Source organism: Aythya ferina (assembly GCF_964211825.1).
Source record: "Aythya ferina genome assembly, chromosome: 1".
Classification (NCBI taxonomy): domain Eukaryota; kingdom Metazoa; phylum Chordata; class Aves; order Anseriformes; family Anatidae; genus Aythya; species Aythya ferina.
The window spans coordinates 159,926,924-159,946,966 of NC_140296.1; the positions used below are offsets into that span (position 1 = coordinate 159,926,924).

At 36.8% G+C, this 20,043-nt stretch overlaps 1 protein-coding gene across 17 annotated transcripts in view; it reads right to left on the reverse strand.

Moving 5' to 3' along the window:
- The window catches only part of NR2C1 (nuclear receptor subfamily 2 group C member 1), a 53,508-nt gene that overhangs the window by 16,492 nt on the left and 16,973 nt on the right, over positions 1-20,043 (reverse strand). For 6 of the 17 annotated variants that reach the window (XR_014688599.1, XM_084506625.1, XM_084506613.1 and 3 more), the window contains 7 exons: positions 19,419-19,494; positions 14,672-14,779; positions 9,148-9,378; positions 5,746-5,827; positions 3,222-3,401; positions 695-842; positions 522-612 (listed from right to left, as the gene is read on the reverse strand). Coding sequence is in view for 16 of the 17 variants with exons in the window: in XM_084506625.1 (XP_084362751.1) it covers positions 522-612; positions 695-842; positions 3,222-3,401; positions 5,746-5,827; positions 9,148-9,378; positions 14,672-14,779; positions 19,419-19,472 (894 nt within the window). In the remaining variant the exon portion in view is untranslated. Of the gene's footprint in view, positions 1-521; positions 613-694; positions 843-3,221; positions 3,402-5,745; positions 5,828-9,147; positions 9,379-14,671; positions 14,780-19,181; positions 19,495-20,043 lie in introns of all 17 variants that reach the window. The other 11 variants (XM_084506615.1, XM_084506628.1, XM_084506618.1 and 8 more) reach the window with 5 other exon arrangements.

Consider the following 20,043-nt stretch of genomic DNA (forward strand, 5'->3'; position numbering starts at 1 on the left):
TGGATTAGTATGCGTAACAAAATGGAAACAAATGAAAACCAGCTCATAAACATATCAGAAACAAAAACTGTTTCTCAGACAGCGCTTATTAGATTTGAAAAAATATTAGCAATAAAGGGGAAAAAAAAAACAACTAAGTGTTTTTGAAATGCACTGTGATAACACCATAGCCATATAAGGTTTTACAAACACCTCACTGTACTGGAACAAAAGCAATCTCTAAGTGTCAGGATTACCACAGACAAAGTAAAATAAGGTGGCCTTCAAGGCTCTCCAAGAATGGGGGAGGAAGGCATTTACTTTGCAGTTTTTAGCATTTTTACTATGCAGGGCTAAAAGAATTCTCCTGAAGAGAAGGCATCTACAACACTGGGCAATATTGTAAATGAATGTTTTAAACATGAATTTATTAAAACAAAGGTACAACAAAACAGAACAACCTTCTATCCCTACATACACCATTATAGCAAACAAAAAGTATATGAATTAGCACTTTATATAGCAGTCATATCATCATATACCTTATCTGGAGTCATCAACACAGTAGGCTCACTTTTTATCCCAGACTGATGAATGTTAACAAACATTCCTGATTCCAGCAGACCTGTCGACCTGACACAAAACAGCACACATTTTAGTTTTGGGGTGATTTCCAGAAACAGAGACAACTGCTTTTGGAGCAGAATATACGTACCTTGCTGTTTCATTGTCTGTTACAAAAGTTGGAGTTGCAGCTAATGGACTGCGAAGATCTTTCCGAATGTAGATCTTTTCTGTAGAAGCTGCACAGTTTGAAGACTTTTCTCTTGACACTTCAATAGGTTTCCTCTCACACTGCACAGCTAATAAAACAGTATGAAACTATTATGTCACATCACAAATCACAGTCTAAGAAACAATCCTTTTTTTCTTGACTTACTCTTCAATTTTAATAACGATTCTGAGTATGTACAGAGATCATAACTTAGAATATATGTATAACCAGTAAACTAATAGCTTGAGTAAAAAACAACACACACACTTGTTTTGTTCTTAATGAAATGATGTAGTAGTCAAAGTCTGAGATCAAATGTACACAATCTGAATAGTTTTCCAAGTTACAGTTAAGACAGAAATCCCCTTATACCTTGTTTAGTTTGGGTCTTTAAGGGGAGGCTTACTGCTTCACTCTCAATTTCACTAGCCACACTCTCAGTTCATTTTTAAAGGACAGCAGGTCATTGAACCACATGACTTCATACACTTAAGGAAGCTTCCCAAGTTAGGAGCTTAGAAAATAGAGGGGGAAAGGGACATTTGCCAAGCTCAGTTCAGACCATTCAAGATCTGGGTGAGATCTTTACCCAACATCAATTATGTAATAAAACAAGCAGATTTTTAATTTGAATAACTCAGTGAAATTAGGTGTAATGAATCTGTGTTTTATCCCATAGAAACATCACCTTGTCTTGGATGAATTAGAGAATATTAAAGTGAAATTTAAAGTATAATACCCCATGGTGATTTATCCAGCTCTCAGGAATAAAGCCAAAGAAAAACTTGTAAAATCAAACTGTAAACTCAATAAAAGGAAAACCAAATTTCTGGAAAAATAACAAACAGTAATGCAATGTTGTTACTGTAAAATTTAATTAATAAAAGGTATTTCCAAAGTAACTATTTAAAAAAAAAAAAGATTTTTTCTTCTACAATTTTAAAATTGTACAAGTCATTTTATAGAATGGATTATGATCCTGGAACAGTTATAAACCCAATCTGCACATAATTTAAAATGTGCATCAATTCACCAACTTCATAAGCACTGGCTACTGACTAGCAGAGCCTCTTTAACATTGTATTTCACACAGAAACAGTTTAAGCCTATGGAGAGAACCCTGAATGTTGATTATTTTTTAAAACAAAGGAAAAAAAAAAACCTTTCTTCTGTTATGCTGTTATGGAAAATGTATAATGAAGAAAAAAAAACCTTTTAAGTTAGTAGCAGACTATGATACTATTTCAATTTTTGTAGTGATAATTATTACACAAACAACGATCACAGTATCATCAAGTATTGAAGTATTGTCAATGCCATTAAACCTACCCTGTAATACACAAATGGTGCTTTGAAAGGATGGGCAAAAATCTTGCTCTTCCTTTGCTACCCCTGTACTCCCTACCTGGATCCAAGTTTGCTGAAAAGGGGCCAAGACTTCTTCAAGGGACAAAAAAACACTCGGAGGAAGCTCCAGCTCCAGACAGTACAGAGTTTTCTTTCCTAGAGTTTTCTTTCCTCTCCCTATTCCACTGAGAAATGAAACTTCTTGTCCCAGAACAATCCTTTCCTCCACGCAGTCTTCCCCCAGGACCCAGAGTTCCCTTTTGTGCCTTCTGACCCCTAGCCCCAGCTATTTTGTGCTGTGGAGGGACAAAGTCCTGCCAGCTGAACTCGAGTGTAACGGGAAGATCCACTTCATGCCCTCAGCTTTCCCTCCCTTTCTGAATTCATTTCCCCTGTGCTGGAAAAACATTACTGGCTTCTGCTGGCAGATGGGGGGCTGGAAGGACAACGTCCACAGAGGTTCAGAAGGGTCAGCAAAATACAGCCAGATAGCACAGAGCAGAGAACAGCACTAATACCGTGAGTACAGCAGCAGTGTGGCAGTATTTGCACTGAAGTATTCTTGTATTGCTTTACTTCTGGTGTTTTTAGTATTCTGATACTACAGTGGTGTTAAGGTATCACTATGTCCAGTGTAAGGAAACCTAAAAAGTAACTTGAAATCTGTAGGAATTGGTAAGAACTGCACTCTGTATCACTATGGATCTCTGCCTTGTGAGTAAGGGTCTCTGCAGAGCTTTGCCAGTAACCTAAGTTGTGGCAAAAGTGACAAGAAGGTAGAGAGATTTAAGAAGTTCAGTAGCTTAAAATACACATAGAAAAGTTGAACTGCATGTGCAAAAAAAAGGTGGAGACATGCTTGACATTTGCAGCCTAAGAGCAATGAGTCATTCTCTTTTACCACATGCAACAGGTTTAAGTTTGTCAAGCAATAGATGTGCTTGAAGCATTTCAGGCTTCTGATCACACCAAACTTGCGTAATTCTTTGAAGGAAAAATATATGATATAAAAATATAAAATTGAGATAACAATCTGTTGTAATATTATAAAGTATATATTTTGTAGCACAAACTTTAACACAGCTGCCAGCTAAAATGATTTACACTTATTCAGACTTACAATCTTGTTTCATTCCAAACGCTATGCATCTCTGCAGCCTACAGTACTGACATCGATTCCGGTGGTGTTTGTTGATAACACAGTCTTTTGTTCCTCGGCATGAATAAACCAAATTCTTGCGTATACTCCTTTTAAAAAATCCTTTGCACCCCTCACAAGTTACTGCTCCGTAGTGACGCCCTATTTACAAAACAACAGGAATCATGACATTAGTTTTACATTGTAATACCTCTTCTTTACAGTTTTTCTTTACTCTTATTTTTCCCCGTAGGTTACAGATCTTAAAATACAACTTGTGGCTATAGAACAACACAAAAATGTAAGTGAAACACATTTCTGGTTTAGAGCACTTCAACAGGATACATTTTTCAAACAGGCAAATAACCAAGAGCTTATTAATTTCTTGCTGAATCTGTTGACGGCAGTGTTAAAAAAGCTAACAAAAGAGGTTATCAAGAATGCAGAAGAAACTCTTAAGTTATACATGCTTTAGCAACTTAAAAAAAAAATTACTTGACTTGTAATGAGGCAAGTCCTGTTATTACTGATTACAAATTCAGCTGTAGAAATTCTATGCGTTGTGTCTAATGGAAACACGGAAACTGCAAATATCACATTTGTCAGCAGTACGTATCGCTTCAAAGCCCTACTTTCACCTTTCATTTTTCTAAAAGAGTAATGCTACATCATTAGTTCTTTCAGTAAAAATCTTAAATGAGAGAACTACAATAGAAATTTTAGTTCTATAATCTGTGAAATTTCTAATACTAACACATAAAAATTGTTTGGATGTACTACAGAAAGAAGCTTAATTGTTTTTCTGAAGTAAATTGTTTTGATTCTTCTATAGCACAAATTAAAAATATTACTAAAAAGTACTACCTCTGATTAAGTTATACTTGGCAATTCCAACAGTTACAATTCTGTGATGAAAAAAAATTAAAACCAAGATCACCGACAAACACTCAGCATACATACTGCAGAGACACCAAGGCTCCTCTTTGAACTTAGTAGGGCTTATTACAAAAATAAATCTCAAATATGAACTAATTGAAGGGAAAATATATTTTTAGATTCTTTCCTCATTCTTCTCAAACTTTTTTTTGGATACATCAATCTTGTCTGCCTGAAATTTCTGGAAATTCTGATCTCTAGGTTTTCTAGACTCAATTATCACAACCATGTTGCCACACTACTAAATGTGAAATTTACAAAGCATCTTACATATTAAATATCAGTAAGTATAACATTTTAATAGCAGCTGGCCTTATGAGTGCTTCATCTGGCAACGCACTCGGGCTGCTTCTTCACCTGCTCTTTGATGCAGCTTCTTGCACTTCAGTTTGGAGGTGTCTGAAAGCAGTTCCCATCCACTTCTCGCCACATGGGAGGCTCCCCAGCACCTACAGCTGCACAGGGAAATATGGCACTGTCCCCACATTCACTACCAGGGCTCAGTGTCCACGGGAAGGCCAGGATGAGCAGCACCTGGGATCACCAGCCTCTCAAGGTATGCTCCAGTCCTCCACTGGGGACCCAGAGCTGTCCTCCCAGCTGGAGCAGGCCAACCAGATCACCTTACATTTGTTTGGCATAAATTTCCCTTGATGTGGGTGAAATCTGACATACATTTAGAGTTCTAGGAACTATAATTCTTATGCTAAATTTGGCTGCAGTAGAAATGTTAGGCGATTTCATTTTCTAGGCAGTTTGCTCTACATCCTACTACCTTTCATGATGAAATCCTACTGTTAACTACTTCCCTCCTCTGCCCTGCATTTTCATACACTCTATTTCTGTCACTTTCAAAAAGGAGTATTTAATTGCAGTTCCCATATATTGATGTTACTGGAGGTCCATTACACAGATTTCAATCAGACAAACCACAAGAATCTTCTGAAGGAGCCATCATTTCCCTACTTAGTCTAATTTTAGCTAACTAACTACACTGTTCTTAAGTTGATTTTTAACTGGAACTATAGTGCATTTGTGCAGTTTTAATCATGGTTCTTCAAGTAACTAACTGTCCCACATAAACCTAAGGTCAGCAGGTTTGTTTTTTCAGATACCTACAGTGTCCTCCTTGCCTACTGGTTTCATATTTTAAATAACAAACAGTTTTCTCATCTATTTTAAGAGAATCTGACAACAATAACATAGTCAGTTCACTGCATGACCTTCTTTTAAGAAAAAAAAATCTTACGAGCAAGTCACTTAAGTTATTCTGTCAGTCAATTTTTATAATCCAAATTAAAATGCATTAGCCTAAGAAAGAAGGGCAAAAATTATCTAGTAGGAAACATATTTAATTTTTGATGTAAAACAGCAATAAACAAGTCCCGCCCACAGACCCCAGAGTAAAATTTAGTGTAACTATCTGCTACAAAAAAAAGAGTGTATCTTGCTACAAAAAAAAGAGTGTATCTTTCCTGTTTGTGTATAATATATGCAAAGCATTACATAGCTTGAGAAGAATTTTATACTGCTTTTATAAAATTGTACTACCTTAAAAAAAGTTAAATACCTGATGCCTTGTCTCCACATACAACACACAGATCAAACACTTTATTTAGGGCCTGTTCATTGGGAGAGTTGTCTGTTAAAATCTGGAAGAAAATAGGAAAGAATTTCATTTTTCTTTTTCTTACCATCAAGAAAGATTAAAATAAATCTCATGCTTGTGGATTTCTTCTAAGATAAAGGACTAAATCTACAAATTATGAACTTTTCTTGAGTATATTTTACAGTCCTCATAGACAAAAAGGAGCTGAGCTACCTGCCATGTCACTGAGCTCCTAATCAGGACACAATGAAGTATTACTTGTAATACTTCCAGTAAGATTTCAAGATTTTGTTTTATCTAAGTATTACCTCTGCAGAATAGACTGATGTTTTGAAAGACATTTATAATCTGTATACTCATTTTGTTGAATACATACCTTTTGTTGAATTTTGGATTTACAGTGTAATGACTTGATCATAGTACAAAAGAGGCAAAAGCATTAAACAGAAAAAAAAGCCTTGAACGGGCTGTTATTTCTACATTCATAATTGTTGATTCATTTTTACAATACACATTTTTAACAATAAATTGGTGGACCAATAGAAAACATACTCTGACCAGTATCATTAATTATCAAGTGGATAGTTTAGCTTTCAGTAACAGCTTGGCATTATCTCTGTATTTGTGTCTTGTCTTATTAATTTATTTCTGGAACCTGTAAAGTTTCATTAAGCACATGTTAGAACCACAGCACTACAGTGCAGGCACTACAGCCTTCTATTTGATCTTCTATAAAGATCTATTTGATCTTTAAGAACTGTAATCCACTGAGATAAATAACATACATTAAAATAAACAAAGAAATAATCCAAATGATCATGTAAGTAACAACCAAACACCATCTTGACAATAATGTAAAGAAGAAAAGAGAAAATTATTCTTTCCACTAAAAAGTGATATAATTTAGAAGTTTTACAAGTTTCTGACTTCCACAGTGTCTTAATAGGAATTCAGACACTCTCATTCTTGCTTTGCATATTCAAAAAAGGACCTCTGATAAGATGAAAGATTACTTAATGAAAGAAGAAAGTACCGTATCTTCTACAGAGAACATTTAAAAATCACATTTTTCAAAGTTTGGAAACTATTAGATTTACATATGGGAATGTGTAAGAAGTCTATTTCCTTCTAGTCAGTCTCTGTTAACAGCACTGTCTCAGAGACTTGCCTATTAAGTTTTCTTTTAATATAGCATCTTTTTAAGAAAAATAATCATGACAGGTTAAAAGAATGTTAACTTTTCGTTCCTTCCTGATTTCCATCATCACCATTATGCATATTCATGACATGATATAAAATATATACAAACAAATTTTAACTCCTTCCATAGATGAAACCTTCACTGAAACTGGAAGTTCCAGATAAGGAAGGACGACAGAATTTGGCCCAGGAGGAGATTAAAATCCCAGACTCAGAGAACTCATCAACTGACCTTGAATATGTAGAATAAAAATCGGTTATTAGAACAAAGAAGAGCCACTGAAGGTGAAGCACATGATCGGAGAAAGGATTTTGCAAAATGTGTCAACGTAAAAATGAGATGTAATAAAGGAGAGATTTTCTGTGTAGCAAATGAACAGGCATTTCAAGTGAAGGCTACAGAAGAACGACAAAAAAGACAAAACTGGAGATGAAAGATCATTTAGGAGAGAAAACATGAAAGAGGCCAAAGAATATGAAGTCAAACAACAAATGAATGGTACTCTATATTTCACTGACTCTCAGTGGAGAACAAAAACAATCTCTGCCACTACATACTAGCTGACAACAGAACAGCCTAACTCAACTAAGAGAATATTTTGTTGCCTCTCAAGCTCAGCTACATTGCCAAAATTGCCTAAGCACAACTAGAGCTTTTAATTGTCTGTCCACACTTCCCCTATACCCGAATCTTGTTCTTTAAACCAGTGTGGCACTCTTCTTACCTTTTAAACTTTCTTCTGAAAAAATCTTTCTATTAGGATTACTTCAAATCATATCCCACTGCTTTATATGTCTGTTGAGGACTACCTAAAATAGGAAATGTATGATACCACCACACATGCTGGAATTCCTCTCAGTTGGATTGACTTTTGATGCTGCTTGCACATGTGGGTAGTGAATCGGAGCAGTGGCCTGGCTCCTAGAAAAGCAGAAACTAAAAAGATCAGGAGTGTTCACTTGGGAAAACAGATTACTTGAAGAAGGATATGATAGTGATTTGTTAAAAAAAAAAATCAATTGTTACTACTTTTACTGTATAGTTTTTACTGCCATAGGATATTATACTGACCAGAACATAAACGGTCTATCATAAATAACAAGAAAGGTTATTAACTTTAGTGGTAGCTATCAAGTAAGGTCTCACTGCATTCTCCAGATCAGGAGGTCCCTCTAAATCATGAAGTAATGGAAGTGAAAGGGTACACTCAGAAGAATCATTATTTATGTGTTCAGTTTTTAATACATTTACTCAAGCACCTGTTTCTGGCCATTTTTTAGGTGTGAGATACTGGACTAAATGGACTGTAGCTCTCCTAATGTTGCCTGGCCTGCCACACTGGTGTAATATAATGGCAGAATAAATGTACACGGGTAAATCAACACTTGATAACTGTGCTTTAGCTGAAGTGCAGTAATCTTCTACTTCATGTAGAAGGATCTTGTATCTCCCAGGTCTTCTGGGCATGCTCTTCTCCCTCTTGGAATCAGTGCTATCACATGCTCGTCTGTTGAGGATATGGGGCAGAAGGCTTGAAAGTTGGAGCATAAGGACTAAGGAAGCAGCACATACAATGTATGGTGGAGTAAAGAGCACTGGGGACCAGTTTAGGGAGTTACAACCCTGACTAGTAACAATCTCACATCATTTTGGGTTTTGTAAATGCAGAATCTGTAGTGCTACTTTCCCACTGTCACTCCCTACTAATAGTCTCCCTGAGAAATTGCCTTGGAGTACAATTCACACAGCAGTGAACAGTAGTTACGACAGTGTATGAAAAGGAAAACAAGGAGAAGGAAATGTTAAGTGATGAGGACGAGAGAAAAGATTATTTTTTCAACAATATATGAAAACGGAGAATCAATGAAGTAGCAATAAAGAAGGACTGTTGGTATATCTAGAAATGACAAAAAAGTAACACTTCTTTCTAATCTCATGAGCCAGGATATAAATGGATATAAATTTTGAAAGCAGTAAGTTCACAAAAAAAATGTGTTCTTCATAATTTCTAAGTATCCACAATGCATCCTAATGCAAGAAAAAAGTATAGCATTAAAAAAAAAAAATTGAAAAAGGAGAACCCAGACAGACATACTTGGAAATAAAAACATCTCTTCTTATCCCATTTGAACCAAAAGTATGAAATAAAGTGGATTATCTACCTGGATGTGTTGTGCAGATATATCAGGGGATGCAAAAAACAGTTGGTTGACACCTGCAGCATCTGGAGTTGCTAGGATTACTTTTCCTGGAGTGGAATCTTGTCTGGCAAGGATCACCTTGCTTGGGGTAGAGCCATCATGATTTGTTAAGATGAACTGCTTGCCTGCTGAGCTCTGATCAAGTGCTGTAACAATCTGAATCTTCTGGCCCGTCTGCTGATCTGTGACAATCTAATAATACATTTATCTCAAATTGTTATGGTAATGTAATCACCCTTGGGGCCCATCTGGGCTCTCGAAGAAAACGGGAATTTTGCCTTTGACAACTGTGAAGTAGGATTGTCCTCCCCTCTGTCACACAAGAGTTAAGTAAACTCAGGCAAAAACTTGGATTTTCACTTTCTTTTAAATGCACTTGAGTCACCTTTGTGTTTGAAGTCAAAACCTGAATTCTCTCTCTTTTTTTTTTTTTTTTTTTTTTTTTTTTCTACAAAGGGCCCATGCTTTTACAAAACTACCAAAAACCCCTGACAATTCTAGCATCCAGAATTTGAGGTGTCTGTAACTCAGCCCTAGGGCCCATAAGCTTCTGTTAAATCTTTAACCTTTGAATTAGCTGCACACCATGCAAAGTGCTTAGCACCTCCTGTATTTGTATGCTTAAAAAGAAACATCCTAAAACAACAACCATAGACTTCAAAGTGAAAAAAGAAAGCATCAAACAGCAAGAAAAGCAATATTTTCACACCACTGTACAAACATTTTATGCTTCATTTTTTTGGGGTCCGTTTTTCACATGTATGTTCCTAAATAAAATAAGTTAAAATTCTGTTTTCTCTGCCTCTGCCATTTTTTCTTTTTTTTTTTTTTTTTTTTTTTTTTAAGTAAAAAAAGATTTTCATGTTTCATTACTTACTCAAAATGAGATCTACAGGTTGTTTTTTCCATTTTTTTTCCTATTTTCAAGCACAAATACAGCAGACTTTTATTAAAAAGCCCCAGTAAACTCATTTTTTGCCAACTTTGTAAGAAGATTATAATTATTTGAGAAAATAATCAAGATTCCATTTATCTTCCACTGTAACACTTTTAGTCACTTCTTGCCTTTCTTTCCAAAAGCTTATACCAAGAACTGCCTGGTTTATTCTAGTGATTAAGGAGCACCATTATACAATGACTATTTCCTGCAAACTAATTTTAAATTACAGATCAATCAAATTTGCTGTTAACATTTCAGGTATCTAACTTTTTTTTTCTTTTTTTTTTCTCTGCAAAGCACAATTAAGACCTATTCAGGCTAGAAGGCCAGGTAATTATAGAATATGAGAGGCTAAAAATACAAAGCAAACATCAACTACCATGAGATCTGGGGGGCAGGATAGGAAGTTAGGACAAAAACCCCACAGAAGTTACCAAGATGATAAATACAGTGTTTTCCGTTCAATTTTCTAAGGACCACATACCCAGGACCACAAATGACTACAGCAGTCCTTTATTTCTTCTTTCAGTTCCTTTATGATTCCTTAAAAGGCAAAACTTCCTTGCCATTTTACATCCCTTCTTCCCTCAACTTTCTCCTTAGATTCCATTTGTCTTCATTTTACAATCTTTATTTTTCTTGTGTCCTTTCTGGCTATTTCCAAAGTAGCTGATGTTCCCTTCCCCTCTCCAAGCACCTCTACTTCACTGGGATTAGAAGAAATCCAATGCATGTGATCCTCAACTGCATGCATAAAGACACAAAAGCCAAACACAGAATATTGTGCTGTTTCTTGAATACCCAGATATATTCTTTAAAAGATACTCCTCTAAAATCTGTGTCATTATCAAAACTTAAAAGTGCAACTGTATACATCAAAAGAAGGCATATACTTTATCTAGTTGGGTTTATATGAAGTATAATATAAAGCTAGCTCAAAACCTGAGATTTTCCAGACAGTGAAGATACAAATTTGAGCTAAGGTTGAAATTATTTTTTTTGGATATGTATGCTAAACTATCTTAGTATTATAGTCCAGACCCTTATGTTTAAAAGGTAGGTATTTTCACTGCGTGATATAGTGCGCACAGTGTAATGTTAATGTCCATACAAAGCTATTCAATTTGCGCAAATGTTCTCTGCAGCTCTCAGGCGTTTGACAACACACAGGCGTAACAGAAAGCAGTTCAAACAATTAAGAGCAGTCTGTCTGCAATAAATCCTTATGGGCAGATAGCTGCAAAAACTCCACCTAAATCTCAAAGGGACTTTGGAAGTGGAGCGTTCCACCCAAGTACAACAACTTTGTAACAACTTCCAGTACCAAAATATTGAGATAAGAGAAAATAATCAGAGGGAAAGAGAAAACTACTTATCTTCTCAAGAAAATACATCAGGGCTCAAAGACAACAAATTGTGTTTCTCAATAATCTGAAATTCAGTGTTGCCAAAGAGATCATGCCATAAAGCAGGAATATATTACTTCAGGATTGTCTGCCTAAAAATATATTTCTCCCATGTACTTAAGTGTCCTGACGATAACAGAGGATAGTATTTTCTTTCATTTTGTTTATTGACTAGTCTGTTAACAAGTTTTGAGTTTAATTTCAATATCATTTCAATAAATATCTCAATAATTCTCGGTTCCTCTTTTAGGAAAAAAAAGCATGTTTAAACATAAAAGGATGTGTCTACCTGCTGGTTTTGAACAGAAATGTCATTTAACAATGTGGCATTCAACTTTTATTCTATAGAAACTGTACTGGCTTTAGGTGGCAGAGTTTTGGTAGCGTGGAGGGTTTTGGAGGTGTGGGGCTGCAGGGGTTGCCTCTGTGAGCAGAGCCCAGCAGCTGCCCCATGTCACTTAAGAGCCAGCTCCAGATGGCTCCAAAATGGAACCACTAATGGCCAAAGCTGAGCCAGTGAGCCATGCTGGTTGCCTCTCTGACAGTAGATTTAAGAAAAGTGAAAAATTGCTGTGCTACAGCAGTGGGGACAGAGAGGAGTGAGAACCAGCCCTGCAGACCCCAAGGTCAGTGCAGCAGGAGGGCAGGAGGTGCTCCAGGCAGGCAGCAGCAGTTCCCCTGCGGCCTGTGGAGAGGCCCCTGGTGGAGCAGGCTGTCCCCCTGCAGCCCATGGGTCCCACATGGAGCAGATCTCCACACTGCAGCCCCCCCATGGGTGGAGGAGCCCCCGGTGGAGCAGGTGGATGTGGCCTGGAGGAGGCTGCGGCCCATGGAGAGCCCCCACAGGAGCAGGCCCCGGGCCAGAGCTGCAGCCCGTGGAGAGGAGCCCACGCAGGAGCAGGGGTCTGGGGGGAGCTGCCGCCCATGGGGGACTCGTGCTGGAGCAGTTTGCTCCTGGGGGATGGATGGACCCTATGGTACGGAGCCATATTGAAGGATCCATATTGTCTTTGGGCAGCCCCTGCAGGATCAGTTTGTGAAGGACGGCATCCTGTGGGAGGGACCCCACGTGGAGCAGGGCAGAGAGTGACTGTGAAGGAGCGGCAGAGATGAAGTGCTAGGGACTGACCGCAGCCCCTACTCCCCTGCGCTGTTTGGGCGAAGGAGGCAGAAGATGGTGGATGGGTAGGAAGGTGTTTTTAGTTTGCTTTTAGCTTCCTTCTGCTCTAGTCTGCTCGTGATAGGCAATAAATTACATTAAACTCCCTTATGATGAGTCTGTTTTACCTGTGATGATAACTGTGGAGAGATCTCCCAGTCCTTATCACAACCCATGAGCTTTTTTTCATCTTATTTTCTCCCCCTGACCTTTTGAGGACAGGGGAGTGAAAGCACAGTGTGGTAGTCCTGAGCTGCCTACCAGCATGAAACCACCACTGAGACAAAATGTTAAATTTCCCTAAAAAGGGTGATTAATGAAACATGTTTTAAAGAACAGTTTAAATTTAACATTTACAATTTTTAATGAGGATTTTGTATTTCAAGATTTCAGATAATTCTCTATGTGAAAAAAAAGCAAAAAATATTAACTGAAATGATAAGCTCAAAATGAACCAATCTACTATATTTTTTGAACATTTCACTGAAATGTATTTTATTTTTCCACCAAAATTCTTCTTTGTGGGAAGTTTTAATTACTAATTTTTATCCCATACCTAATTTCTTACTATTATTTACACTGCAGCCATGTTTGTAGATGCCTGTTGCAGGAAGGATGCTGTTCTACCGAGTGCTGTCTCAAACAAGAGACAACCACTATCTCAAAGCACTCACCATCCATTTTGAAGCAAGAATCAATGAGTGTGGTGACAAAAGACATGGGACAAAGTACCTGGGACAGAAACAAGTGGTACCCCAGCTACCCAAGACGATGAAAAACTATATAAAGGACATTGGAACAAAACTATCCCTAGAAATACAGTTCTTCTATGTTCTTCAGATTTTCAGTAGCTACAGTCCTTATCGGAAAGTAGTTCTCTCTTCCCCCCTATACCCTCTCCAAAAGGGTTTAGATGTCTGCCACTGGCTCTGAATCAACACAACTGTCTTGCCTTTCAAAGGGTCGTGGTTTTATATGTTGTCCTACATTCAGACCCTGATACTGAAATCATATTAAATGGCTTCCCACTACAGCATACAGATACTGATGAAGAAAACAGGATAAAGAGACATGAGTTAACTGGTTAATATAAATTAATTGAAGTTACAGCTGTACACAAAGCATAGAAAAGGAGTGGAGGTAGCTGAAAGAATAAAAATCTACTGGATAGATAAGGCTGACACCAGGACTAGAATACAGGCTGTGGTAAAACAAAACAAAAGATCATGTATGGGGGCACTAGTGAAGAATCTTGGAAGGTAGGACAAAGCTTGAATGCAATACACTGAAACGGGGGGGGAAAAAAAAAAAAAAAACAGGGAAAAATACTGAAGACTGAAGCAGCAAAAGAAAAAGCAACCAAGATTATACTAACAGTTGGCTCACAAAATGGAGTGCTTTTGTGTGCAACAACATGTGTCTGAGACTATTTGTTAAATTTCTGCTGTGGTTAGTATTTTTCTCCAAGAGGAAATTTTAAAATGGAGCATTCGCATGAGTTGGAGATTATTACCTCGCTAGGCTATAAATTAGCTTACTGAGATGTATAACACTGGTTGAAATGGCCCAAACCAGCATCCCTTAACACACTTCTCAGACTTGTATCAACAATATAATGCAGTATTTCCCCTCATCCCTGCTCCAAATTGTCTCCAACAACTTAGTTGAATTAATGAATCTCAAAAGTTTATATCTAAAAGTTTTCAAAGAGCAGTATCACTACAGTATTAGGGGAAAATCTTTATTCTATTCAGCAGTTATAATTTTTGTACATCTTAATTTTTTTTGGAGTAAAAAGGAAGAAAGAAAGCATTGGAATAATGTTTTATTTCTATTTATATAAAAACAACCCCTGGCACCCAGGACTGAATATTTACATTCTAGCAAATAACATGAGGCAAATGAAAAAGAACAATACATGAAAATTGGTGGAAATAAATAGCTCATCATTACTTTTAAAATATATTGGATGAAGCATACCTGTATACGTTGTGGTAAAGAGAGGCCTGAATCTGAAGGTACGATCTGTATTCGTTGTGCTGTCCCATCCATTAGTGTTTGTGTAACAGCTGCTTGGGAATGGGTAATCTAGAAAGAATAGACAAATGTAATGGATTGACAATGGATATATTACCTTAAGGACTGATATACTAACTCAATGGATGAAGTACTGTAAAGTTTTACCAACTTCTGACTTCCCTGCACAAGGCTATGGAAAGTCTGACACACTTCCTATATAAGGAATTCAAATGCTTGCAATCTAATTTAATTGCTTAATTTTGCTAGTTAGAAAATTCTGTTCGTGATGAGTGTTTTAAAGCTATTTTAAAATACTTTCACTTAGAAATTTAGAAACACTAAGTAAAACAATCAACTGTTGGCAAATCCACTTCAGTCAATTAGACAGTATTTTCCAAATTATTACTGCTGATGTTCATGTTCTAAACTAAACACAATAGCTTTCATTATAGTTGTGTTACACATAAACTAACATTATTTTTATCTTAATGGCTTACATAAAGTGACTAAAGAGATTTTGGTGTGGAAACACAGCAATTGGCCTTTTTTGTTCTGCTGAGCCTCAAAGAAGTAAAACCAAAACCAAAGAACTCTACTGGGGAACTACCAAGAATCTTAGAGCAGATCAATGAAATGGACAAATTCAGCAAGCACTGTATCTGAAAACAAATGTAAGCCTCTGCTCTCAGATAGTTTGTGGAAGTGCTTTAATAATTATCACTATTTTTAAAAAATTTCACATACTGTCGCCAAACGTATATAGGTATTATTCATTAGATTATTTGTTCACAGAAAATGAGAAGTACAGCTGCTACGTACAGAGGCTTGGTTCAAAATGCAGGACTTTTTGTAGTACAAAGGACATTTGTCTTCACAGTGTTTAGATACCCTCAGACTAAATTTTTTGGCTTACATTCCCCAGGAACTTCCCAAATGTTTTGCAGCATAACTATTTATACAGATCAAAAAATGTTTCATCCTGCAATTCCTGTACTACTAATAATTCATAGCCTCTACACCGTTTAAAAATGCTCCTATTCAACTGTGTCTTTTTCCCAATAATTAATTTAAGTAATATATACTTATATGTGCCATAAAGATAATGTTTCATGACTGGTTGAGAGCTTTTTTCTTCCTCCTGACTTTGCAACCACACCACCATGTAAGTGGTAATGCCAGCACAAGAAAGGCAAGAAGACACAGCTGGAGGTGAGCAAGAGAAGGAGGAAGGAGTGCTAGGCAAAACTTTCCCTTACAGCAGAAATACAAATTCCAGTCAACCTAAACTGCTTTTGCAACTTCACCCCAAACTGCATTACTTTTGGCACCAGCCTCAGCTCTTATAACCTACTTGATTCTGTCCCTTCAGCTTGGTAGGTAAACCTGGTTGTTTAGTCATCCAGTGATCTGGAATAGGACATGATATTGATGCAGGTCAAAACATAGTCCAGCAAAAGAGAAACATAGGCTGTTCTTAGCATAGGTCAAACCTTCAGTCCAGATTACCACAATGCTCAGAAGCAAATGCATCAGAATAAATGAGACAGCGGGATTAAGCCGCTGGAGGGAGGGGGTGCTACTAAAGCCGCCTGCACCGTCAAAAGAAATGGTTGTCAAACGAAGACATTTGGAACACTGCTTTCTAAAAATACTGGATTTTTCAAGAATGTGAACAGTTTTAGTAGTTAAACAATTCATTCACTTTTCTTAAGTAAAGGAGAAAGAAGAGTCAACTGTACATCAAGATTAAAAGTTTGAAGGAGGTACTTTCAAGCACAGAAATGCTGCATTACTCTGTCAAATGACATGCACGATGGGTGACTTACAGGCAATCAGACTTTTATGTGAACTTGTATTAACTACACAAAATAAGCTATGTGTTCCAGGACTGCTTTACACTTAAAGTGTTGCAATCTACATGTGATATAAAGTAAAACTGCTCATCATCCCCACAAAATATTTTCAGCTTGACAGTTTTGCTTCTATATAGAATAAAGGTTTTTATTGCAGTTTTGTTTAAAATTTGTTTTAATTTTTTTTTTTGTTTAAAATTTGTTTAAAAATATATTTTGTTTGTATATGATAGATTCTGTTTAGAAAAATGTGTAACTTTCCGCTGTTGCTGGTACTTGGCAGATTTGTGGAAAGAAACTGCCACATATCTAGTATACGGAACCACAGATAGAAGAAAGAAGATTGTTGTGGGTTCTTGACAAATTCCCTACGTGAATTAAGTAATATGACTCTCATGTAGAAATATGAATTATCTCACACTTAGCAAAATCTGATGAGAAGCATGAAAAGATAAACATTGCACAATGCTCCACTTAGGCAAGGCTATACATTCTTTTTTTAATGTTTTGGTTTTACGCAAAGAAAGCCCCAAATTGGCAAAAACACATTTTTGTGAAAACAATCATAAAATCATTTGTGATAATTTTGTATTTTGAAATGTTCCATATCAAGGATTAACATTACAAAGAAATCAAAACACACCATTAGAACTCTCCTGACTATTATATTGCAATAAAACATAGGAGCACTTTACATTTTCTTCAGAATGGGCACACCTGTTGTTTTTCCTTTCATGTTCTACTCATGTAAATTTTTCTTGTAAATTCAATTTAAACTATTCATTCATTTCAGAGGATTACAAATGCTAGCTAAAAGACTGAAGTTCCATAGAGCTTACAATATGGTTTTCAAAGCTCATATCCAGCATGCACATGACCAAGCCGATTACAGCTTGTATATCAATAGTGAGAAGGGATGTGAAATACTACATGAAGGCCCCTGTAAGACTGACTTTCCTTGCTGACCCCACCTTTCAGGCAGTGTGCTTCTTTGACAGTAATTTTCACTTATGCAATCCCACCTTGCGCAGCTCTAGGTTATTCTTTTCAGTTCTTTTAACCACATCTGCTTTGTGCCAGACTGGGCTGCACCTTGTACCAGATAAGCAGACTGACCACAGCCCAGAGGAAAAAAGAGTCCTCCACTATGCCATATTTTTTTATATTTTTTTTTCCAGTTTTGTCTACCACACAATGACAAAGAGAATTCACGTGAACAAGACTATCATAGCACGAGACTAAGTGGCTAAGTGAGGACTGGGGAATGCTTAAGCCACACCATTGCCAAATAAGAAATGACAATCGCAGGCAGAGTAAAACACTAAAACCACTAAAGGACAAATCCTAACCTACATGCTGACAGAAGGATCTCCATGAAAACTGCAAGGCTGCAGTTTCACAAAGAAAGAAACAAGCCAACAGCTCCATGCATACAGATGCAGCAGTATCACACCTCCACTTCCTCAGCTTCTTCCTCTGCCTCTCTTCTTTTGGCTACCAGTCATCTCCTTTAGGCTTCAAGCTTCTCTGATCCTACTCAACTCATTAACTCAGCAGAAAAACTTCCATTTGTATTGGCTGGTGAAGAAACTGACTTATCTGATTACAAAGAAACAGAAAAAGGACCTTCCCTTTCCCATTGCAGTGAGACACCAGATAAGCTCAGTCTCATAGAAATCACATTATGAAATTGAGAACAACTCTCACAGAGGCTAACACTGTCATTTGAACTCATCATCCTCTTTTCCGAGTGGCACACGCATCATCTAGCTTTGACTAACCCACAGTTTCCAAACAAAGAAACGGGAAATACAGCCCTACTTAGGCCTTTTTATTATATTAACAACATGAAACTATGCTAGATACACCATTCCCACCTGTGAACACAGAGAGGAAGAAAAACTGATACATCACATACACCACTCACGGCCTTGGAGATAGCCTTAGCAATTCTCAGATGCTACAATAACAAAACCCACAAGAATTTATACAGGATAGATTAACCATCCTGCCCCCCAACCTTTCTACTTCAATTCATGATGGAGAGGAACAAAAACTACTTGAAAAGTCATTCTATATTGACAAAATATAATGACAAAAAAAGATATTGACAAAAGTAATTCGATATTGACAAGAAGCTGAGTGTGAATATTTCAAGCTAAAAATATAATTGTTCTGCTCCTATCTTATTAGAGAAGTGCTACTGATGGAAATTCTAGATAAGCATGTATGTATACAGTTAGCCACACTTGCAAACTATCTGTGCATCTCTGGAAGCTGTCTAGCTGCAGAACACAGATTCTGTACAGTGGTGTGCAAAAAAAAAAGAAAAACAAAAAAGAAAAACAAAGTCTGCAGAAACAAGAATTTGATCTTCCCCCTGACATACACCAAACACCAACAAATATTTTACAGTGATGAGCATGGCAAACCTTTACTTAAAAAAAACAAATGACAAGTGAAGCAATTGCTTAGTTGGAAAGTAGAAGTTATGTAATGACAACTCCCTTGACTGTACGTTTTGTAAGTGAAAGTGAACAAAGCAATTTGCTCAACCAGACAGCTCTCTGCAGACCACTATAGGCCCAAAAGGCACAGCTGAACAGCTAGTTACTTACTGGAAATACTGCTAGATTTTCTTTAGCTTCATTTCTGTGGGGTAAACTTTGGCCAAGAAAGATTTTGCTGTATAACTTTAAGATGGACACAGTAAGATCTTCTAGTCTTCCATGGGAGGGTTTCCTGAAGCTTTGGGTATACTAAAACTTATTTTCTCTTGTAACTTTGGTTTTTACTTATTAGTCTGTACATTTTAATATTCAAACTTTCTTAAATATTTCTCAAAATGTATGTACCTCTCCCATTTGCTGCTCAATAATTTGATGGGCCAGTTCCTCTATGGTTGCCATGATCTTTAATCACCAGAATTTCCTGTCAAAAAAAAAAAAGAAAGAAGATGCTTAACATCTCTAATAATAAAAGTATCTTGGGGAAAATATATTCCAGGTAAGTGAAGCACATTCCTAATTGTCTGAAGGCGACATCCCTGAAGAATTTAAAGCTCAATTATACTATACAATTAGTAATTTATTTTCTATTTGCAAACTTCTTTATCTTTATACTCAACTCACAGAGATGTGTTTTTCCCCTGCTGCTTTCACAAAGAGCAACAAAATAATAAACTCCCTGTGAGAATAAAAGTGTCTAATTGGCCCTGCCATCAGCAGGGACATAATTAACATCTTAAAAACTGGAATTTTGTTGATGCAAAGCAAGGGCAAAACCCATAACTTCTTCTGAATGCATACTAATCCTTTAGTATAACAGGAGCACTTGAAGGTCAATTTTGTAATTAGTATGAGGCCCTACTTGGGAGGCAAAAAATATTTATTCCTAAAAACAGATGTTGGTTAGCCATCAATACTGTAGTAAGAAATCCAAATCCTCATGAGAAGAATTCTGTATGATTTTACAGACACT